At 42.9% G+C, this 24,296-nt stretch overlaps 3 protein-coding genes across 3 annotated transcripts in view; all 3 read left to right on the top strand.

Moving 5' to 3' along the window:
- Nucleotides 1–553: 553 nt before the first annotated feature.
- Nucleotides 554–8,194, top strand: arrdc1a (arrestin domain containing 1a). The gene is made up of 8 exons (XM_083673327.1): nucleotides 554–707; nucleotides 2,799–2,909; nucleotides 3,556–3,606; nucleotides 4,485–4,639; nucleotides 4,753–4,935; nucleotides 5,250–5,426; nucleotides 5,634–6,195; nucleotides 6,523–8,194. The coding sequence occupies exons 1-8, from the start codon at nucleotides 581–583 to the stop codon at nucleotides 6,561–6,563; spliced, it is 1,407 nt and encodes a 468-aa protein (XP_083529453.1). The 5' UTR covers nucleotides 554–580; the 3' UTR covers nucleotides 6,564–8,194.
- A 580-nt stretch (nucleotides 8,195–8,774) lies between these two features.
- On the top strand, nucleotides 8,775–18,546 carry ehmt1a (euchromatic histone-lysine N-methyltransferase 1a). Its single transcript, XM_083673840.1, has 23 exons — nucleotides 8,775–8,820; nucleotides 9,494–9,919; nucleotides 10,133–10,274; nucleotides 10,440–10,522; nucleotides 11,315–11,558; nucleotides 11,701–11,846; nucleotides 11,948–12,091; nucleotides 12,233–12,519; nucleotides 12,671–12,754; nucleotides 12,852–12,940; nucleotides 13,090–13,196; nucleotides 13,546–13,668; nucleotides 13,938–14,039; nucleotides 14,813–14,917; nucleotides 15,451–15,605; nucleotides 16,051–16,218; nucleotides 16,326–16,470; nucleotides 16,658–16,735; nucleotides 16,875–16,990; nucleotides 17,192–17,278; nucleotides 17,516–17,594; nucleotides 17,873–18,048; nucleotides 18,232–18,546. The coding sequence occupies exons 2-23, from the start codon at nucleotides 9,509–9,511 to the stop codon at nucleotides 18,395–18,397; spliced, it is 3,237 nt and encodes a 1,078-aa protein (XP_083529966.1). The 5' UTR covers nucleotides 8,775–8,820; nucleotides 9,494–9,508; the 3' UTR covers nucleotides 18,398–18,546.
- A 1,491-nt stretch (nucleotides 18,547–20,037) lies between these two features.
- cacna1ba (calcium channel, voltage-dependent, N type, alpha 1B subunit, a) overlaps nucleotides 20,038–24,296 on the top strand; it is a gene marked incomplete at both ends in the record, with an annotated part of 76,822 nt that continues 72,563 nt past the window's right edge. Inside the window, 3 exons of the mRNA XM_083673716.1 lie at nucleotides 20,038–20,304; nucleotides 21,888–21,992; nucleotides 22,550–22,689. Of these exons, the coding sequence (XP_083529842.1) occupies nucleotides 20,038–20,304; nucleotides 21,888–21,992; nucleotides 22,550–22,689 (512 nt within the window). The remainder of the gene's footprint in view (nucleotides 20,305–21,887; nucleotides 21,993–22,549; nucleotides 22,690–24,296) is intronic.

Genomic DNA, 24,296 nt, shown 5'->3' with positions numbered 1-24,296 from the left:
AAGTCATAGCTCTAAGAATGTGCTGTTTTTGCAAATGTAAGGATGGTGGCTGTAGAGAATGATGTAAGGTCGGTAAGACCTCGGCAATATTAAAAAGTATATCTTAGCTATTTATTTTCTTTAAACCAACTGTCATTTTATAAACTCACTCAAGGTGGGGGTGTTGGGTAGATCAAGCACTACTTATCCCCTTACTATTTCGGATATCCCTAGCCTACTACTGTACTCAATAAAAATGCAAGATGCTTTTCTATTGACGCCTGTCATGTAACAGAATGATTTCATTTTTTATTTAAATTTGATGTATTTTTTTTATTATTACTATTATTATTTTCTAATACGATTGTGTCTCCTGGAAAAGAAATCTACAATGTAGCCTATCATATCATCGTAGCTACAAAATGTCGAATATGATAGGCTCTCTTTTCAGTGATACAGTTTGGAATAAAAAAAGGGCTTCATCATATCAGTGCGTTTCGTGTGTCATTGACGTCATTTTGAGGGGCTGGGTGGAAAAAAATCCGCAGGCACGGCGCACAGGTGGATTGTCAGTTGGTACTGCTCATGGTGGAAAAACAACATGGGGAAACTTCAAGAATTTGAAATTATTTTAAACAACAGTAAAAACAATACAGATGTTTACTGTCCAGGAGAGTCACTTTCAGGCACTGTGAACATTACAACGGCCCAACCTCTGCAATGTAAAGGTAAGGAATGTCTAGTCTTTCTTTGGCGAGCAACCTTTCTCACCTGTCGTAGTCCCCGTTGTCTGCCTAAACAAGGAAGTAGCCTACTTATCCCATTCTCTATCCACCACCACCGCCAAGTTTACCCTTGATGTGTTGAATGTTTACAGACGCATTCAAAGAAGTACAACTTAATGGGTGCTTATTATTCCACCAAATCACAATATTGTGTCAGTTTGAGGGTAAATGTTAGAATTGTATAGAATGTTGAATTGTATAGAATGTATTTTTTGTCATCGTCACATTTTAGAGGGGAATGTTATACATAAATATTAATTGTTTCAAGACATGGGTTTTTGGGACATCTCACCCTCATCTCACTATGCTTAGGCTATCACATTTTGACAATATTAGTCTCATGTCGACATGATAAATCTAGTTACATTGATAATTCAATAGGTGCCAATGAGACTGGGGCTGTGTGTCATATGTCAAGGATCACAAAGGGATTCCCTGACCCTAGTATCAAATACAGCTTATGACAGGTGGTCCCCTTTAACTGTTGTTGGTGAAACAAAACCCTCATTCAGTCTTGAAAAGTGATTACTCATCTATCCAACCAGAACGCACAGTGTTTCCAGTCCTCTGAAAGTTATGTCTTGAAAATTGGTCAAATAAAGTTAATGACAACATGTTAGCCTACATTTATAGCTTATTGTCTTTTACATGTATTTCCAGGTTGTCTGGTTGTGCCTGAGATACTGTTTTGATTTAAGCAAAAAAATTGAGAGGAAACAGGTGCCAGGAAACAAGGGAATTGTTTTGTTATGAACACTCAGGTGACCTCTACCGTCAAGTTCCAATGAACACATACTGTAGCCCTAGGTCAGTCATCTGAGGATCGCTGTGTTGACACACGATGACCCCTCTCTGACGTATGTGCCTCCAGTGGAACCACTCAGTCTCAAGTCACAACAAGTATTTGGCAAAACAGCCTTCATTTTGCTAGCTGGCAACTGCAGGAATACATTTCAGGCAGGGCACCACTTATCTAATGAAATGATTCAACTTGGCCCTTCTTTGTCCCTCATTTAAAGGTTGATTTAACATTTTTTGAGTTACCATGTGTACAGGTTAATTGTCAATGTGACTAAATTTAGAAAAACAACTATTTGGGGGATTTCTTTCTTTCCACTTCAACTTTGGAACATGGAAAGAAAATGGCCTTCCCTCCCTTCATACTGAAAACCTTTTGTCTGATGGGAGTGTCGGAACTTTGATGTTGGAGGCTTGGTTTATTTACATGACAGCTCAGGAAAAGCAGGTCAGGCTGAGGCAGCTTGAGTCATGCCGTTTAGATACAATAACATGAACATGCCAACAGTGTTCACTCATGAGTTATGAATTTCAAAGTGTCCTCAGTTCACCTGTGGGTTGCCTAGCCCACGAGGTACAATAAGTAGATTTTAATGGTTAGACCTTCTCATAATATCTGAAATACTGAGAAACAGTGCCACTGCACTGTCATACTGTCTGTATAGGCTACTTGTTGTCAGTAACATGATCTGGCAGCTACGATTGTCAGTCTGAAATAAACAGATCATTTTATTTAGCAAAACTCTCATCATATCAAAGTACATCACACCAACCATTGGGTGTGTTGACAGATTTGTTTTGACTTCATCATCATCATCATCATCATCACCATCAGAGGATTGACTGTCTGCCATTCTGTCCTTGGGTGCTGTCCAGATATCATGATGATTGATTGTAAATAAGCTTTCCTCTGGGTCAAAATCATGGCCAAGAACTGTTTCCGATCCCTGCTCGGACTCATAATTCAGAATCCTTTCATTGATGTTCTCACTGGCTGGTGTCTTTTGGGGTGTCTCACTTGCCAGGCATGTGACTCACTGTGGAAAGCAAGCTAATATGTGTCATAACATTAGACAAAACTGATTTATCAATTTAAATGATAGGTTCCTTTGGACATTTGAGATTTGTTTTTACCAAATTATCAAGTGGTTTTTAGTACCTTTCACTTATTTTGCAGTCTGAGGTCAATGTTCTTCTTTCTTCTCTATAATTAGTATATTTACTGTATCTCTGCAGAAATAAAGGTGAATTGCAACGGCTACTGTGGTGTCACCAACAAGACCAATGACACATCCTGGGATGTGGAGGAGCAATACTTCAACAGCACAATCTCTTTGTCAGATAAAGGTACTGTCAACTGGGCCATTAGCTGCTCACCTCTGGAGCTTCAGTCCACATACTTAGCCTTTTCTCCCTCTGCTGACTTCACCCTGACTGTGTTCCTGGATAAGAATGTTAAAGGGATAGTTTTACTATTTTACACCTTATAGTCAGATGGTTCCTTCCCTTGAAAGTAGTCTATGGGCCAGGGGATACTGTAATCCATGCTTCAGAGTTGTTGAAATAAGGGAATTGAAAAATAAAATGTACATTTGTGGCCAAATCACCTCAAAGTAACTTCCAACCAAGTTTGAGATTTTGATGGCTAAAGTTAGCTGAAGTTAGTTATGGCTATTTAAACCACTCTGAACCATGGATAACATTTTCTCCTGGCCCGTAAACTACTTTCAAGGTAAGGGATCATCTGACTTGAAGTTGTAAAATGGTGAACTATCCCTTTAACCTTGTTTTTGTAATAGAGATTTTCAACCATCACACATTAGAATTAGCGTTAGAATTGATATTCCTGAAAATGTAATATCCACCCTGAGCAGTCACCATTCTACCCTGAAGATAACATTTGATTCCTAGAAGAGAAACAACACAGCCATTGTTGCCGGGCAGAATGTTTCCAACCAGCTAACTGATGCTTATCTGTCTTTTCATGTCACAGGAACTCTAAAACAGGGAGACCACAGCTTTTCCTTCAAGTTTCTCATACCAGGTAAAAACGCTGCTGAGTGACGGAGCTTAACACCTGTTGCTCCACATTCTTTCTTACATGTCATTCTTTTTCTGTTTTCTAATAAGACATGCCCCGACATGTGACTATTTTACTATAGTTATGTCATCGCTCCAGGCAGGTCTGCAGCATTATCGATGTGATTCACTATAAAAGTGATACGATAATCTACTACTATGTGGTACTACATTGTTAATGCTTCACAAATGCCACTGGTTATTCAAGGGTCACGATTCTCTTTGGCTCCTTGTTTGTACGTGTTTCTATGCCTGGGTTAAGTGGAAGAGACTCGAGGTTAATGCCCTGAGGTGTGCTAACTGATTTGCTCAGTTCCCACTTCCACCTGCCGTGCAGTGGCATCTGTTGTCATTGTTACAGTGTATTGTCCTTCATTTAATTCCTTTTAAGTTAAAACATTTTGTTTTTAGCATGGACATCTGTGATTGCCTTGCCTACACCCTTCGTTGGTTATCCTATGTGCTATATGACATATTTCACAATTTCCTCCCTCTCACCTCTGTATTACTGCAGCAGCTCTTAGGGAGCCCCATGATTACTCCCCTCCACCCAGTCCTTGTTGATAAAGTCTAATGAGACCATGGGGTTCTCTCTCACTCAGATAAAACTCTCACACACAACGTGATTTGCATCACAGAAACTCACAGCAACCTAACCGGTCCTTTACGGTAGTCAAAGTCATCCAAGCCATTCAGTTACAAAACAGTTAAGATTATGGTGATTTCACATTCCGAGCGTATCTGTGTTTCCAGTATTCCTATATTCCACAGTGGTCAGCATTGTGTGTACACTAGTGTGAACAAATTTAACTGTGTGACGTCCTCCTCTTTCCTCCCGTGCAGACTCTGCTCCCACATCCTTTGAAGGGAACTATGGAAAGATTACGTATAGAGTGAGGGCTTTTGTTGATACCCCTCGCTTCTCAAAGGATTACAAGACTGAGAAGCCCTTCTACCTGCTGCGTCTCCTCAACCTAAATGACCTGCCTGATATATACGTGAGAGCACCAGCGAATTACGTTCTACCCTGTCAAAGATATCAGTCTCTTCAGACACATTGAGGATTATTCATAAGCCTAATGGAATTGACTTGTATCAATTGTTTCCACAGGGACCAAGATCCTCCTTCATAACTAAGCAGTTCACTTACCTGCTGGTAAAGACGGGGACTGTTGAGCTGAAGGCCACCAGTGACCTGCGGGCCTACACTCCTGGCCAGGTCATCAAACTGACCACAGAGATCCACAACCAGTCTGGGAAAACCACTGGGACTGTGGTGGCCGGTCTCATGCAGGTACATGGTCTTGGACCTAAAACCAACAGTGCTTAAAATGAAAGCATGACTAGATATTGAAGAGGGATTTATATATATATATATATATATATATATATATATATATATATATATATATATATATATATATATATATATATATATATTATTTTTATTTTTATAAACAGAAGTATGGTAGTGGCCGTTCATGTTTATCAATGCGTAGGTTAACACTTTAGTCGTATGTGTGAGATTATGAGATTGTTTGCTTTATTGTTATCGGTCACTTGATAACATGTTTCTGTGGCCTATTTCTGCATGCTCCTCTCCAATAGAAAGTGACTTACATGACCAAGAGGCCCACCCATGACGTGAGGACCTTAGCAGAGGTCGAGGGTGCAGGGGTGAAGGGTGGCAAGCAGGCCAAGTGGAAGGAGCAGATCATTGTACCTCCTCTTTCCCAGTCATCCCTCGTTGGCTGTGGAATCATTGACATTGAATATTTCATCCAAGTAAGCAACTTTTGTCTTTCTTAGTGTGTCGTATAAATCTCTAAAAATTCTCCTATGATTATGATGGATGTCCTTTTACAATACAGCCAAAGTCTTTGCTTTGCAGTGTAGTAAGCAAGATTTGGTGAAGATGTCTGTGATTGGACATCGGTGTAATGTAGCTTGCCTTACTAAGCTCAGTCTACTTTCTTTTCTCTTACCTCACAGGTCACTCTCAAATCTCCTGAGGCTTTGTTGACTCTGCCCATTCACATTGGAAACATCTCATTAGACACCAGGTCACGCGCACCCTCCAGGCTCGTTCCTTCTCCCCCGACCCCGGCCATGACCCTGACCCCAGCCCCGACTGCGACCTCTGCACTGACCCCAGCCACAACCCCAGCCCCGACCCCATCCCCTCGCCCCCTGCCCCGTCCAGCCCCACGTCCCGCCCCCAGGAACAGAGCCTCCTCCTCCTCCTTTGCCTCCCCCAGCGCCCCTCCAGCTGAGATGGGGCTCGCCAGTGAGGCCCTCCCCACCAAGAGCCACTCCCAGCTGAGTGCATCAGGCCCTCAGGCCCCCGTGTCCCCCAGTGCCTTCAGCTACGCCCCTGGCCTCACCTTCTCCCAGAACCAGCCCCAGAGTAGCGCCACAGACTCCACCGGACCTTTGTTCTGTGTGTCCACGGGGCCCACCATCCCTTTCTTCTCTGAGGGGAGTGCCACCGCCATGCCCACCTCCTGTCCTCTCATCCTGCCTCCAGAGTACATCACCTCAGCATACCCTCACGGTCAGTCTGACATAGCTTTTATGACATGCCTGTTGAACAGGCGGTAGTGACCGTCAGTGTTGCAATGCTATTTATATCAAATGACTCTAATTCCAAACATTCTGTGTATTGTCTTACCACTTCATTCCACAACGTCAGTTATGACTGGCTAGAGAAATCTGGGCTGATGCCCAATCTGAATGTAATGGAATGCAAGTCATGACAAATGCCACTCCTTAGACAGTAATGCCTTCCTATCCTGTCTGATGGAAAGCGGGTGTACTGTACTGTACTGTATGTGCGTGCGTACAATATCTGTCTGACATCTGTCCGCCCTCTCTGTTGCAGAGGCTCCGCCCTCCTACGACGACAGTTGCTGCGGCAACTAATGAACGTCAGCGGCAGGAGAGAGACTGACGACAACACGCCGAACACGAGACGTTCCATCCCTTCTACTGGACCACGCTGCTCCAGCCTCCTTAGTGCTCTGTGGTTAATCCAAACCTGTTGTTATCACTACTAATGAACGGCCACCATTTTAGCACTTTCAACAGTAACAGTAAGCTGAATACGCGTGCGTTTTTATATAGAACTGGAGCCAAGTTTTTACAGTGAGTTCGGGATCTTTTAGAATGTTTGTTTATCTTAAAATGGCATCTGTGATGTCTGAAGTTTGAATCTCGATGGAAGATGTTTTTATTTGTGTATGTTTGGGATTCTGTGTTGATACTTTATTTTTTGGTGGGTGCAGTTGTCCCCGTCACATGCTTACATTCCTTCTTGAGGGTTCCACTAATTTGACAATGCATAATTCTCATTATTTGTTTACAATTAGTCCTCATAACATTTTTGCTATTATTATTTTTCTGTTGTGTGTGTGAAGTTTTACATTTTGTTGTATTGTAGTTAATAGTACAATTGAAGAATAGTGTTGTTTAAGAACAAATTGTAGCTCTGCACAGCTTGACCACCTTGGAATAATATGTAAATTTAAATGGTGTTGTTCTCATTTGGTTATCAAATTACTCCACAGGGAGTAAGATTTTACAACAAGGTATCCCTTTTGGGGGTTGAAAAGCACAGTCAGCTATTCGTTTATTGATTTTTTTGAATATCTGTCGTTTAAGAGGTGAATAGAACGTATAGTTAGTTCCTGTTTTTGAACTAATTTTAAATGCTTTTCCAAACCTCAAAAGGATACCTCACTGTAGAAACCTTAGCCTACTGCCAAGTGTGAATGTAGGTTTTGTTTTCCATTTCTGCTCACTGTTCATTCTGTTCCATTGAACTGTTCCATTGAACACTGTTCCATTTCTGCTCACTGCCATTGTCAATGTACAGCATTGTAGCAGCAACAAACATTTTGGGAGTCTGTGTGTTTAAGATGTATTTAAAACATCTAGTAATACTAGTCTTTCCACCTCCCTGAATGTAAACAAACTCAGATCATCAGATTACCACAGAAAATCTACACTTTCCTACTCAATAGCGATTCCTGGTGGTTTAGGGGGAGTATGTCACCAACACTTCATAGTGTTAAAAAACCCCACACTTTTCCACTTTTTCATGGCAAGTTATTTCAGACCATTGCATTCATTGACATTCATGTCATTCAGGAATATAACTGCTGATTGTAAGCTGCTTGTATGTTGTTTTAGGCAGTTCAACTCATTTAATCATGCCATTATGACCAACCATAGAATACCAGATGCGCCTTACTATATTTGTAAAAAGGTTCAGCAAATTTCTGTCTGATTCCCTAACAATGCAGGTTTGATTTCTTATAAAATAGCCTTCATTGCTTTATTTAGGCCTACTGTACACTTTTTATCACACTACTCTATGCATAGCCAACACTTCTTTATGTAACCTGTTTGTTTATTTATTGTTTTCACTTTTATTTGCCTGTTCATATTCAGACAACTTTTTGTTGCCCTATTTCCAAATTATTATGTATGCATATTAGACCTTGACATTTTCCAAGTTATCTACAACTTAATAAAATAGTTTTCTATGTGTTGTACAATTGTTTTTGCGTTCTCATTGATTTCACTTCAAAGCTATTGTGCATCTCTCTACATTGGGTCACTTTTCACACGATTCATATTACGTCAACACATTGGTTTGTGCTCAGCTTTTGACACTATAAAGCCCTCATTACTATGGTTAGTGTGGTGCCTCACAATATGCATCCAGTTATTTAACAGCCCCACATTATAGGCCTACTATAAACAAAAAGTCCCCCCTACATGCAATGCTTAGAATATAGCTTACTTGGTAGCTTGGTCATAATGAAGCTACGACAAGACAAATCAAGCTTCAAATTGCAGTAAAGATCCTAATGAATTGTAGTTGTATGGGGGGGGGACAGGCCTTTGTGGAGTCGTGCTGTGCCTGTCCCTCTTTCTCTGGCTGGCCGGCTCATGCATGCATTGCTGCTCTTGAAAAGAGCGACACTAGTTGGAACGGTAGTGAACTCACTGAGCATGCTGTAGGCCTATCCCAGCTGTGCAAAGGAACCAATAAGGAGCCGCTTTGTCACATGACCCAAGCTGAATGTGTGCGGGTGGGGAAGGAAGGGGAAGCAGTGTGCAGCGCTCTCTTTCTCTGCCCTCCTACGACTCTCGCTCTACAACTAGGGATTAGGTATGGTGCTACTCTGTTGTTGAAACGCTGTTGTTTTGCAAGGGCCCTGTTGGCAGTGCCGAGGATCTTATTTGCACTGCATTGTGCTTTCGGGGAGTATTCTCTGCGTGATTTCACTAGTTTCCTCTGTGTTTTTCTCTTGGATTGAGCTTTGTTTTTGTTTTGTTTTTCCTCCAGCCTACTCCTTGTCTCTTATGTGAAGATGTAGTAGCAGGCTTGCACTTTTGTATGAATCAAAGGCGTCTATAACCTTATTAAAGCTTAACTAAAAACTTAATTAAGTAAGAAGTTGTATTTCTTTTAAAATGATGCATATAGTAAGTGCAGTATTGTGACCATAGTTTGAGCTCCTGACCATTTATGTAGTTTTGTGATGAGGATTAATGAGTTGTTTGTTACTCTTAAGAAATGCAAAACATGGAATGGATAACGATTTTCAAAAGTCTTATGGTTTAAGTTTGCTGTTACCACAACTTCTGTCATTGTGACGCAAAACTGTGCAGAAATGTAACCCTGAACGTTAAGTAGAATAGTCCTGATCCTGGTGATGTTTCCTAGTCTGCAGGTAGTGTCAGACAGAAAGCCTGTGTGACAGAGAGGCAATTAACTGTCAGTGAATGTAATTCATGTTCACTCTCATTCATAGAGACTAATAGCTTATGTTATGTTCCAGGTGATATTGTTGGACATGGATCAGGAGACAGGAAAAATCACCCCTGACTCTCCCACTGTGACAACTACAGTTGTTAAGGGGCAGAGAGCTCTGAGTTCTCAATCACACGTCAACAAGAAGACCAAAGTCAAAGTAACACCCTTTCACGGGTCAATCATCGCAGGCAATGGTTTTATCCTGCACAAAAAACAAGCGGAAACTGCCCCTTTGAGGACAAGCGGTACACCTCACAGGAGGTTTTTTGAACTCGTGACCAAAACCCTTCCAACCCATGCAGACATTGGGGAGGGAGTTGCTGCAGCAGGGGTCTCAGAGACACAGACTCATAGTTCGTTATCTGTGGACCCTGCCCCTGCAGTCAGGACACGCTGTGCATGGAAGACCATGGGCCAACCCACCTCTACCACCTCTACAGCAGCACTGAGGGTAGACATACAAAACTCTTCTAACCCCAATCCTTGGAATGATATGCTTTTGAATGATGACTGATTTAATGATTTTTTTCCTCTTTTTTTGACTAAGGTCAGCAAAGAGTTGAGTTAAAACTGATGATGGACACAAACATTATTAACAAGCTTTATGATATGCAATTATTTCTTGTGGAAAACAAGACTGAACTCATAAGACTCTGTTCTGAAGCTTTTACACAGGGAAGGAGCACCATCAGGTACGACAGACAAACAGGTGGAAACTGAGAAGCCGGAGTTGCCCGCTCATAGCAAGGGACCCCCGAGCCAAAAGGGCAAGGGCAAGGCTGTCCTCTCTACCAAGCCACAGCCAGGTTAGTGACCTGCACTGATGCCAGAGGGAAATAGTTTCCTCAGTGTCCCACATAGCATGAATGTCATGGTACCCTCAGTTACTTTGCACTAGTTAAGTTTGATGTGCTTGCCTGTCTGCTTTAAATGGACTACCGCTCCATCTCTTTTCCCTTGTGTATCTGCAGCCTCCAGGAGGAGGAAGAGGAAGATGGGATTGTACAACTTTGTCCCTAAGAAGAAGACCAAGGTGGTGAGACAGCAGGACAAGGTAAGAGACCTTTCCAACTCCTCCACCATGACTGTGACTATAATTTATGACTCTCTCTCTCTCTCCGTCTCTCTTTATCTATCATTGAGGGTAGAATGTAACATTTTCCTATGTAGTATTTGCCTTGTAATAATTGTATAAGTATAAAGCATTGTTAAAGCCTCGTTTGATTCATTCTATGTGACCATTCTTGCACTAAATCAGCACAGACTCAATAATTCTTTGCATAGTGATAACTACATTGGAGTCAGATGATCAATATCAGATGCTTTAGATGCTTTGCTATTAACAAAATATAGCCAAAAATCTCTCAGCCAAATTTTCACATGGAAACTGCCATTATTATAAATCCACTACATACGTCTGAAGTGGTCAACTGTCTATGGCTCAGGAAAGGTCAACTCAATCCGATCCTCTCTCCTGGAGAGCTACCGTCCTGCAGGTTTTCACTCCAACACTAACCTACAGTAGTAGCACATCTGATTCTACTAATTAACTAGTCACTTGACCTTGTTAAGCAGAATCAGGTATTCTAGTGGGTTAGTGATGGAGTGAAATCCTGCAGAACCTTAGCTCTCCAGGAGGAGGGTTGGGCGCCCCCGCATCAGATAATGTACGGTATGCACCCTCTGTTTTGATGGGTTGACCCATTGAGAGAGATTCCCTTTGTTTGAAAGATTAAATGTTTGTTTTTGTGTATTAAAATGTTAGCCACTATGGCTGAAAATTGATTTGATTATCTATAAAATCGTTTTTTTTGTTATTTTGAACTGTGTCCCCCTCTTCCTGCAGAAAGAGAACCCAGTAAGACTGACTAAGGCCCAAGAGAGCTATACAGAAAACAAAGGAGCTCTGTTAGATGGAGAGAATATTGAGAGACAAGAAAATTGGGACACAATGACAGGGGAAGGGGGAAAGGTGACTGACCTCAGCAAAGCACCCAAAATGGAGGAAGTCATTCAGGAATACACTGAACTGGCTTTGGATTCTCTGGACCTGAAAGCTCAAGAGGAGTTGTTCTCTCCTCCCCTCTCAGGTTAGAGTTGACTGAGAGATTATCTGAAGTTAGAGATGTTATCATGAGTCCGCAGATAGTAGTTCCAAAACATTTTTGTAACTTAGGTTCTTATTTTGTATACCTGGAGGTTGATGGTAGAATAACATGTTTTGTTTTGCAGGCTTTCCGTTGGATGCTGAGGTGACAGAGACAGATCTGGCTGAGGAGCTTCCTCTGTGCTGCTGCCGCATGGAGACGCCCTCTAGTGGGGACGGCCTCACGCTGCTAGAACACACCTGCATGGCCACAGAGAGTGTGGATGGACTGGTAGGGCCACCCTGTACTTAAACAACCTTTCAGCCTTTGTGTGTAGGCGAATGTCTAGCACCATTTTGTTTTCTGTCTCTCCATTACTCTCCTCTCTACAGGTGAGTCGGTGCCAGAGGAGTGTTATGAAGTATGAGATGATGCGTCCCTCCAACACGGTTCATCTGCTCGTCCTGTGTGAGAACCACCGGGCCGGCATGGTCAAGCACCAGTGTTGCCCTGGCTGTGGCCTCTTCTGCAGGGGGGTGAGTGGAGGCAAACCACACACACACACACACACACACACACACACACACACGAACCAAGCTAGACGTGTCTCATTGACTGAACACTTTACCTTACCGTTACTTTCTGAATAATGGTAAAAACATGTATGACTTCTGCAGGGAACCTTCATGGAGTGCCGTCCGTATGGCACCATCTCCCACCGGTTCCATCGTGGCTGTGCTTCGGTGATCAAGGACCGCAGATTCTGCCCTCACTGTGGAGAGGAGGCTAGTGGAGCTCAGGAGGTCAATGTGCCCAAGCCTGACCCTCTACCCAAACCTCCTGTCCCCCTATGCAAACCTGACCCTGTGCCCATACCTGACCCTGTGCCCACCACCGTCCCCCACATTCAAAGGGCTAAGAAGACCACTGAGTCTGAGAGGAGGAGAGATATCACCCCAAACAAGTACAGTACATCAGGCTTTTTACTCATTTCATTTGAAACTTTACCTCCCCTCTCTTCCTCTCTCTTTCTGGCTCACTGTCACTCCTTCATTTGCTTGGGTATTTTGCTTAATATGACATGTAAATGATTACTGTCTGATTTGCTACACTAGGTTAAAGAAAGAGCCTTTAAGTGCTGGTGAGGAACCAGTAAAAGAGTCACTAGAAAGCATCCTCATGGCACTGGATGATGAAAAGTAAGGTTAACGAACAAGCCTTTTAAAACACCTTGCAAAAATGGTAATATGGATTGTCGGCTTGGATATGAATTGACATGCTGTTTTTCATACCTAGCTTGAGGCCAAAGAAAGTGAAGTATCACACGAAGCAGCTTTACATCTCGGCGGAACATGGCGAGCTCCAGAAAGTCATCCATCTGCTGGGTAAGCACGTGCCACATTTCTCCTGGGTTCCAAATGAGTTCTCCTACACATACATTCTAAATTGTTCCATTCAGTTTGATTGTTGAACACCTTTTGAAACCATGGTTAACATGACTGAAAGTAAGGGCCAATTTAATACTTGCTTCCAGTGGATGGCAAAGATCCTAATTTCCTGATGGACGGCCAGAATCAACGCACGTCCCTCCACGCTGCTGCTGCTGAAGGCCATCAGGAGGTCTGTCACATGCTTGTCCAGGTGAGGAGGTACTGCAGGCTCCGATACAGTATGTAGCAGGTATACATGTAGATAGATTGAAATGGTGATCCTCACCAAAACTGCAATGTAAGCACTGTGAATACAAGAAATGCATACAGGCATCAAACATGTCTGAATCCTGGGGTGCTTAGTGGCGTAGCACACTAATGCACACACCACGTAATCGCAAGGTTCCTGGTTCGATTCCGACCCTCGACATATCTTGCATGTCATCCCTCCTCTCTCTCCCATCCTTCCTGTCAATCTCTACTGTCGCTATCTCAATAAAGCAGAAATGCCCTAAAAACATATTTAAAAAAGAAAAATTCTGAATCCCTGTCCTCACTAGGCTGGTGCCAACCTGGACATGTTTGACGAGGAGCAGAGAACCCCTCTGATGGGCGCCTGTGAGAACAACCACCTTGACACGGTCAAGTACCTGCTGAGTGCAGGCGCTGCGGTTGGCCTTAAGGTTAGTCTGCTCATTGATCATCCCCATAGGCCACGCCTGTGCAAACCCCACCAGCACTGTCACTGACCCACAATGAGCTGGACATCTGGTGTACATGTCAAGTAATCCTGTTGCTTTAAGCCCATGGCTCATTCATATCTCAAACTGCTAACCATATACAGTAAATATACACCTATACTGTAGGTTTTTGTTTGTTTGTGGTTTTTCGAATAGCAATGAACAAAACGCAATTAGTTGTTTGTATGTGAACCATCTTCCTCTCATCTCAGGATATCAAAGGCTCCACTTGTCTGCATCTGGCAGCTAAACTAGGACATTATGATATCGTGCGTCATCTCCTGTCTAAGGCATCGAAACACATCAACTGCCAGGTACATACGCCCATGCCAATAACCCCTTACTAACTTTATATTCAAATCATGTCACTGTTTCACTGATTTTATGCACGTATAATTGCTATTTCTTTGAAAATGGAAAATTTAGCTATTACCTGATGATCCAGATTACTATAATTGTATCCTACTATATTCTATGATAGCGTGATGAACTGAGATCAGTAGTTCATGTTGATCACTCATGGAGGGAACAATCGTTTCTGGCCCTTAGCACTCTAGCAGTTTATTGATAGTCTGTGCCCTGTGTACAGACCTCTGTGTGCTGCGGTAGGCCTGATGTTGTCCCACAGTTTTGAACCCATTCATGTGTACCTCAGTATCATCAGTATCACTCTGGGAGGATGACTTGGAGGGTCAACCCTGTTGGTTGCCTGCCATGTTGAACAGCCTGTCCATTAGGCTGTGGCCATGTCAACATGCAATGAAGAATCAACCACTGGTCTTTAATGGGCAAGATGGAGACTGACATTGCTCCTCGCATGTTGTCACCTTGTTCTGCAAATCCATGTTCTGTAAAAACGTTTTAGAACCAGTGGTGAAAGCAGATACATTCCCACCTAGTTCTTATATGACTATAGGCTGAGAATAAGAAGTGAAAGCAGTAGTTCAACAGTCTCATATCGCCCCTTAGCAGCGCAGGTTTCACCCGTTGTAACTTTCACTTCAATGAGCCCTCTCACATTCTCAGAATTTCAAATTAAATTGAAGAAGAAAGAAGTGTAAGGTTGTGTTTTTTTTTTTTTTTTTAGGATGATGGTGGGTGGACTGCTATCACCTGGGCCATCGAGTATAAACACAGAGAGCTAGTCCTGCTCCTGCTCTCCAGAGGCGCCGATGTTAACATCCGAGACAAGGTCAGTGCGAGAGGCAGGCTGTTCACTTAACAGTACTTCTCACCATCCCACATCAACCTTCTGTTTTCACACCTCACACAGAGACACAGGGGGGTGGGGGGGGGGCTAGACAGAGACAAGGTCACTCCACTGACAAGTGGGCGCATGATGTTCTTTTGCCCGGCTTTGTAGCGCGATCAAAGTTAAACAGATGTTTTGTGGGATGTCACTTTGTTGAGTAATTAAGTTAGCATCTGTCCTTATCTATGTGAAATGTTCACATTTCGTTCAGCTACAGGAAATTATGCCATATAGCCTCCTCAAACCCTCACTACATCAAAATATACACCCTCCTCTACCGTGAACATCAATATAACACGTATTCAATGATATGTATTTCGAAGATATTGATCAGAGACCAAAGGTCTAATGTGCCTCTATTCATAGCCTCAGAATGACTTTCATATGGGTTGCCCTACCTTGAGGATAATCTTGCCCTACCTTGAGGTTAATGTAAATTGATTTTTTTAAGTTCACCTATGACTTCTTTCCAGGAGGAGAACATTGGCCTCCACTGGGCGTCTCTCTCTGGTTCTGATGATATCGCTCAGGTCCTGCTGGATGCCAGATGTGACCTCCATGCACTCAACATCCATGGGGACTCACCTCTTCACATTGCTGCCCGAGAGAACCAACTGGAATGTGTGACGTGAGTACACAGTCTCTGCTTTCCCAGATTTACCCTTGAAAGATACAACTTCAGAACTTTCAGTTTTCATTTTCTCATCTGTTCACATATCACTGAGATATGCTGTCATCAGTGCCTGCGAGTGCACTAGCCGGCCAGTGGGTGGCAGTCATGCTGCTAACCACAGTTGTGTGGACCAGACCCTATAGGTTGCTTCCCAATAGTGTTTCATCTGATCCCTGTCTCCCATGTCATTTTTTCCATCTCAAAACGCATTGGAGTAGAAGATCAAAGGTTCCTCCACTGAGATCTCCTCCAAAGCATTTTGATAAAGGAGGAGAGAAAAAAAAATAGAGGAGATAAGGAATAAAAAACGAGACTATTGGGACACTCCACTCGTCTCACTAGGCCAGACGAGAGATACACCTCCCACTACTAGTGCCTGACCAAACATCTGCCCCTCCAGACTGCTTCTGTCCCGAGGAGCAGATGTCAACCTGAGAAACAGAGAGGGGGAGACCCCCCTGGACTGTTGCATCTACAACTCCAAGGTGTGGACGGCCCTGAACACCAATAAGAAGCTGACTGATGTTTGGAGAAGCAGGGAGAGTCATGCAGACAGGCTCCTGAGCAGGTACTGTATGACAGTGGTTCACTCCACAGAGGGGGGAGGGGGGCAGATTTGTAATTACAGTAGTGAGATGTGACACATTGATGTGTCCTTGTCTTCTTCATCCTCAGAGACATTTCTCGGGGGTATGAGGCAGTTCCCATAACTTGTGTGAACGGGATTGACAGTGACGCCTGCCCCGATAATTTCAAATACGTCCCTGACAACTGTGTTACCTCCCCAATGAACATAGACAAGGACATCACTCACTTGCAGGTGATGCTCCAGTGCTCTTGGGACACTTTGACTTTGTCAAATAACTTTGAATGTCCATGATGTGTCTCCGTTGAGATGTTACTGTGGCTCAGAAGAAATGACACACTCACACTGAGGAAAACTGTGCTGGAATGTTCTCATAGAATGAATGGTGTTTAATGAGGATTGTTTTCTCCTTCTGTTTCAGCATTGTACATGTACAGATGACTGCTCATCCAGTAATTGCATGTGTGGCCAACTTAGTCTGCGTTGTTGGTATGACAAAGTAAGTTGATGTCTCCATTGAGTGTGTTACATTTATTTTCCGTTTGCTTTCCTGTATTCAAAAGGGATATTATGGAAACCCTTGGCTATATACTGTTATAATTTTCTGCACTAACTCTTGACATGTTGTCTTTCTACAGGAGGGACGTCTGCCTCAGGACTTCTGTCAGAAGGAACCCCCAGTCCTGTTTGAGTGTAACCATGCTTGCTCCTGTTGGAGGTCCTGCAGAAATCGCGTAGTACAAAATGGACTGAGGTGAAAGGGGCCTTCCTAACCCATGAGTATATCTACTTTGTTGTTGGTTTAAGACAACCACCACAACATTTGCTCTGTACACTTGGTCTGATATCGCTACAGTGACATTGCACAAGACAGTAGATCATATTTAATTGACTGAGTCAGGTTCCTTATTTGTTATTATGCACTGTGCACAATTCTGCTCCTCTCCTCTTCCAGGTCCAGACTGCAGCTCTATAAGACCCAGCGTATGGGCTGGGGTGTGAGGGCACTGCAAGATATTCCTCAAGGAACCTTTATTTGCGAGTGAGATCTTAAGATGGCTGATATACATATATGTATTAGAAATAAAGTGTTTTGAAAATAATCAATATTATGGTAATGTATTGCTCTACCATTTTTTAGCGTGTGTTGCAAGATATTCTTGCTCTCATTAATATATACAAGTGAAATGGATACCATATCCTATATTTCTCCATTTCATTCTAATTTCTGGTTATGCAGATTTCTGGATCCCCATCAGGCTCTCTCTTATTTCTGCAGGTATGTGGGTGAGATCATCTCTGATGCAGAGGCAGATATCAGGGAAAATGACTCTTTCCTCTACACTCTGGACAATAAGGTGATTTAACTGAGAGATGTTTTAAGAAACACATTTTTTTGTGACAAATTAGGTTCTTTAAAAAAAGATATATATATATATTTTTTTTTAATGTTACAGTCATACTTTCAATTCAACAGGAGGTGCTGCAGAGCACACAATACGTAGAGGACATCAATATGCCTTTGACACATGTTCTTTCAGTATTTTCTCAAGTACTCAGCCAAGAGTTTGCTTGTTACTCACTGCCTTTTATTAAATGTGTAAAGTAACTATTTGTTCCATCTACTGTCTTGTAGGTGGGTGATGTGCATTGCATTGATGCGCGACTCTTTGGCAACATTGGCCGCTTCATAAACCACCTGTGTGAGTCCAACCTGCTAGCAGTCAGAGTGTTCACCATGCACCAAGACCTGCGTTTCCCACGGATCGCCTTCTTCTCCAGCAAGCCCATTCGAGCAGGGGATCAGCTTGGGTGAGATGCACAAAACACATAAATCAACGATTGACTGACGAATATACTCAGTGGAATGTAAAGCACCATCAAATGTGTGTGTATTGTTTTCCCTACTAGCATTAATGTTGTGGTATGGAATAAATCAAAATGCCCTAAGGGATACATGGGAGTTGATGGCTATACCGTGTGGTCTCCATTCAGGTTTGACTATGGTGATCACTTCTGGAAGATTAAGAGCAAGTACTACAGCTGCCAGTGCTGCTCTCCCAAGTGTAGACACTCGTCAGCTGCCAAAGCCCAGAGAACCCAGAGCTCTGAAGGGGTGGCTAGCCCAACACCAGAGTCATCTGCCCAAATGGATTCATAACTCTCCTCTCCCCTCAGCCAGCTTCCAGTCTCACACTCCTGACTACTAGGCCAGCTTCCAGGACTCATGTTTTTAGAGTATACTGTAGACTTATATGAAAAGTAACATTTTAGGGGTATTGACTGTAACACATGCTAGCTCTCTTTTAATGCTGCTTTTTAAGTTATGTTCTTGAAATAACAATAAATTACATTTTAAACATGATTTATTTGTCTCATACTTTTTGTTCTTTTTAAATCGTTTAGACAGCAATGGATACAGATACTGGTTTTGTCTGGTATTTGAAGGTGCGCTATGTAACATTTGAATGATTTTTGATTTTTTTCCTAGATAAAACAACACACAGCAGTAAAACACTATTTCAATTGATTGGTTGATTTTAATTACATGTAAAATAATGTAGCTGTAAATCGAATGTCATTTTCTGATAGGGATTCTAACTGTAATGCAACTCTCACCCCACCCAGAGCTGTAGCCCTGAACACATTCCTGACTAAAAATAAAAGAACATTGAGAAAAATGGTCAGTAAAGCGCAATAGAAAACCTCCCCGTCATATCCTTATTTTTTATTCTGAGGTATTAGCCTCAGAAGTAAGGCTGTTCATGTACCCCACCCGGTATGCCAACGCGCCAAAAGCAAGACAGATGCCCACGCCACTGCTGCAAAGTCTCAGGAGATTGCAGAGAATAGGCCTATGTGTGAAAAAGCAAAATACAATATATTCTTTATGTTTCGTTTCTTCTTGACGTCATGTGCTTTATTTGACGCGGTTTTTCCAAATAACCTGCGTGAGTAAAGGCTGTGGAGAGAGAGATAGAGAGAGAGGACCCTTTTTCCCCCTCTTCCTCCCTGGTGCTATGGATACAGAGACGGTACAGGTGGAGCCACTGGCTGGCGTCTTTTTAGTCACGTGTGCCGATTCATAAGGAGCAGTGGCTGGAGAAAGTGGTTATATTATTGCCAGCGAGTGATTTAGCGGAAGCAGAGGTGCCAACCCTGTATTTTCTCTTTACATTGTGCCCGAATAAATAGGGAGACAAATGGAACGGATAACAAGAGATACCTCGTTTTCAAAAGGAACATGGGGTAAGCCTATACGAAAGACAAACTTGAAACTGCAACGGTAAAACAGTCAAGGAGGAGACACCAGATTGATGCATCTGTTTTATTTGGATCTTACTCGTAAGACAGCTATGCAGTCGTAACACGCCTTTTTGGCATTATGCGAATGATGCGAATTGTTATTGCTCGACATTTTTATGTGTTAAACTGGCTGTTTTTAAAGCTGAGCCATATGAAAAAGCATAGTGCGCATCTGTGACAATTCAATCTTATTCGAGGAGCACCCATGGAAATGATGTGACATGGAAATATAAACTTTCTCCTTCATGTTCCATATCATTTGGACATATGGAAAATTGAAACTATGGGAAGTGTCAAAGAGGAGATAACCCAAGAGAAGAATTGAAGAAGATACATATTTTTTTATTTTTGAATGTTCATTGAATATTTTCTTGAACGTTACACACACCAAACGGAACTCGTGGCTGGGACAACTGTGTGTGTTGTGATGCTTCTTCTGTATCTTTTATCTAGAGTCAGTTTTGATTTTTTCAGTAAGATCTGCGCGTTTCTAGAATGGCTCGTTTCGAAGACGACCTACCCAACCGATATGGAGGTGGAGGTGGCTGTCCAGCGGGTCCAGGGAGAGGGGCAAGCCGGCCGGCAGGCCCCCCAAGCGGCCCGAGGGTGTACAAGCAATCAATGGCCCAAAGAGCCAGGACAATGGCCATATACAATCCCATCCCTGTCAAGCAGAACTGTCTTTCTGTCAACCGGTCTCTATTTATCTTTAGTGAGGATAATATCATACGGAAGTATGCTAAAAAAATTACCGAATGGCCATATCCTTACAGTCTATTTCTCACTTCAGTAACATGTAGTCTTGTCTTTTCATGGTTTGAAATGGTTGACTAGAGGGAGACAATATCTAGGTATCCTCCTGTATGATCCACTAGGCCTATGCCAAACGTAGCCTAATACTTTTTATAATAGTTCACTCTTCTAAAAGTTGCCTGGCAAAAACCTCTGCCAGGGTGGTGTCTGTGGCAATGTCTAGTAGTCTATTCAATATGTTAAAGCAGTAGCCTGATAGGCCTACTTATGGTTACAGACCAAGTAACAAGGTCTAAGGCGTGGTTTTTATGCATCGTAATTGATTTTATAAATCACTGCAAATGATAGGTGATTAGGCCTACGCATTATGTCCCACTGTAATGCATGTGGCTGGGCAGTAAAATATGATTAGTTAGACTAAGTGGACATGTTATGGCTATGGCTATGTTTTAGACTACCAAGCCCGATATTATTTCTCAATTTTCGTTCATATAAAAAAACAAAACTGCATAAACTGCGTTATCGATCCGTTTGATTCAACTGGGATCATGCAACTATTTTGTTGGCATGTTTTAGCACGAGCGCTCTCCGAGGTCCTGAACTCACCCACGCGCAAAATGCCGCGCAACACTAGGCCTAAATGGCAAGATAGCGGGGGGATCAGGGCTGTCTAATAAACACAAACAGACAGGTTATCCTGCGTGGGTATCACATCAAAGCAGCAATCCATAAGAACAAAGCGCAGGTCGATTTCTCGTGCAGTCAAACAGATCATGTCTCCATAATAACCCACGTACATAGTGACAGTATGTCATGGTTAATTGATCAACATTCGGTTTAATGGTATATATGATGCCATAACATGTCCGCATAGATGATGCCATTGCTTATAGAGTGTTAAAGTAAATAACCCCCCCCCCCCAAAAAAAAAAAAAACACCAAAAAAACATACTCAACCTGTTGAGGTACAGTATGCTTGTTGTTTTTTCAGCCACTCGTATTTTCTGCTTGCTGAGAACCGGGCATACTTGAGAAACTGTCAACACTAAAGCACAATTTATTGGGACTCGGTGAATGACTGTGAAGTCTTGCAATTAATTTGCATTAAATTATGTAATGGCATCCATTACATACATAACTGGTTGGTTACCCCTGGTGCTGAGCAAACATTTGTCAACTTGATATTACCTGTGCTTTTTTAAACCCCACATAGATTATTTTTCCTCCCTTCATTTAGAGCAGCCCTAAGATCTGTGAATGATGTTACTTTGTCTGTAGATTAGATTTAGCCCAGTTTAGTTCCTCTCCTGAGGTAGTCGTCTCCTGTGTAGCTCCCAGTCCCTGGAGGTATTGGCCTCTGGAGAGAACCTCCATAAACAACACATTGGCCCTCTTACTGACGATTACATTGTAGTAGATTCATGTTGCATGTATTGCCATGTCCCTCTATAATCTGGCTCTTGTTGCAAAACAGATTATTCTCTTCTTTTTGCTCTCTCTCATCTTCATTATCCATATTAGTGTTTACTGTATCGCAAATGGTTGGTACGCCTAACTGTCCACAGGTTATTTTCTTTAACTCCTGTCTCACTCCATTTGAATACATGATCCTTGCCACCATCATCGCAAACTGCATCGTCCTCGCCTTGGAGCAACATCTACCAGCAAGTGACAAGACCCCTATGTCAGAGCGATTGGTAAGTATCAAAACAGCACCTCAAAACATCTTCCCCATCAATCGCATAGGTTCCACTTTAACAAGGCTTGATTGACCCAACCAAGGCCATGTCATCAGCAGCTTACTGGGGAGAGATGGTTCCTAGGCAGCAGGGATTTCTCACTAGTTCTGCTCTGTATACAAGGCCAGTGTAACAGAGATCTTACTTTGATCCCCCTGCCCATTGACACTCTAAGCTCAGTTGTTAAGTCGTACCATTAACAGGGTAAATGCTGTGAGCCCCTCTGTCCAATCAAAGAGACTTAGCTGCTCAGGGCACGGTTGTTTTAAGAATGAAATGTCACTCCTTCAGGCAAAGTGCCTAACAGCTGCCCACTTTAATAGATGGACCCTCACAGATGGGCAAAGGCCCTGGCAGACATCACTGACGTGAATCGATGATATGAAAGCATTCAATTGCTTTTCAACTCATCTCCAGGATGTATTTTGTACACCATTATGTTCTAAAACAGCTTCACAAACCACTGATAGTGGATATCAATCGTTTCTCACAGCTTATTTTTTTTGTCTCAACAGGATGACACAGAGCCCTACTTCATTGGAATATTTTGTTTTGAAGCCGGCATTAAGATCATTGCCCTCGGGTTTGCGTTTCACAAAGGCACCTATCTCCGGAATGGTTGGAATGTAATGGACTTTGTGGTGGTCTTAACAGGGTAAGTACTGAGCTAATGGCTCATGCAAAAAAACCATTCATGCCATTTCAGACTGACAGACCCGATGGTCAGTGTGGATTAATGAGGAAGCAGAATGTTAATGTGTTTTTTTTTTTTTTTTTTTTTTTTTTTTGCATTTCACATCGTTAATGATCAGGATGCAGTGGAGCCATAGTGTATAGCTGAGGATGGCAGTGTCTAACCCTGTCTGTATGGGGTATCCTCTTCTTTCAGCCATAGACGTAGCAGGGTGTTTGATTTCATGTAACCATCGGTTAGATAAGTCTTTCGTTGAGATGATAGGCTTTGAAACAAGAAAGGCCATAACAATTGAAAGTGCCTTAGGGGAAGTGATGGTTCATCAATGAACCAATAGGAGCGGACTCTCTGGTGGCAGATGAGCAGAAGGTAACTATGCCTCACTTAAGGGGGGGGGGGGGGGGGGGGGGGTAATGACGAGGATGCTGTTACGCTGGAGAGTGTCCCTGGGTAGTTGCTAGCACCGCTAGGGAGTGTCCTGGCTTTCTCTACCTAATGGCTCAGAGATGTATTGAGCTCATCTATTGGGGCTTACGTCAGCTCCACACCTCATTGCAATAAACAGATCCAGTGGAAGCCTCCACCCACTGGAAGTAATGTTCAGTGTACAAACCTTTTGTTATTGCTCAGTGAAAAGGAGAAAACGACCAGTGTAAATGAAAGAAGCACGCTCCCTGGAATCGCTCTTGTTTCAGGGTAACCGCAAAGACCCATGTTTGTATAAGATAGCAAAGACAAAAGGCGTCTCTGTCTATACTGCATGTTCTTGGGGAGAAGGGTGAGGGTTATTGACAGGTTGTCAGACCTGCTGCTTGGGCCTGTCGCCGTCACTGAACACCGGGGCATCGCTCAGATCCCCATATTCACTTCCACAATGTGTGGAGAGGGCGGACCGAGGCGGAGGCTGGCTTGATTAAATTGGGGCAGAGTCAGCCTGACATGATAACCGTAATTGAAGGCCCGGGTGGTGGATGGGAGCCATTACAGCAGCGGTCTGGCTGTGTTATCAGTGCCATGCTACAGTGAGTGATTGACCTGTGTTGTCAGCCCTGTCCTCTGACAGCTACAGGCTAGCAGATCGCTACGTGTCAGGCTGCAAGCACAGCCCAAGCACAGCCTTGGGGGTTTTAATTCACTTCCTATCCTGTACAAGACGACTCGCAGAAACCTACGGCCATACAGTAGTAATTACCATCGGCTCACTCATTATTGATGAGACTCATTCTCGCTAATCACACGGAGATAGCATCTGGAGATAGGATGAGACGTAAACCATGTTTATGCCGAGGTAGACCTAGGTTTGAGATCAGCTACAGCTGGTAGTACGTTCATAGATGAAGCGTCATCATACAAATACGAACTGCTCCCAGACAGTAGGTCTGAGTACAGGGTGTGGCTTCTTCTAACACTATGACTGTCAACAGCCGTGAATTGATCTCTATGCGACACATGTTTGGGCCATGTTTCATGAGGCTGTTCATCAGATATTGTGGATAGTGAATTAAAAGGCCCTTGGATTGAGGTCCCGCAGGCAGGGGAAGACCTTTAAACATGTACCAATAAGACGT

The sequence above is a fragment of the Argentina silus genome (genome assembly GCF_951799395.1).
Source record: "Argentina silus genome assembly, chromosome: 7".
NCBI lineage: Eukaryota > Metazoa > Chordata > Actinopteri > Argentiniformes > Argentinidae > Argentina > Argentina silus.
Note: the sequence above shows the minus strand (reverse complement) of the source record. Positions and strands in the feature narration are given on the sequence as shown.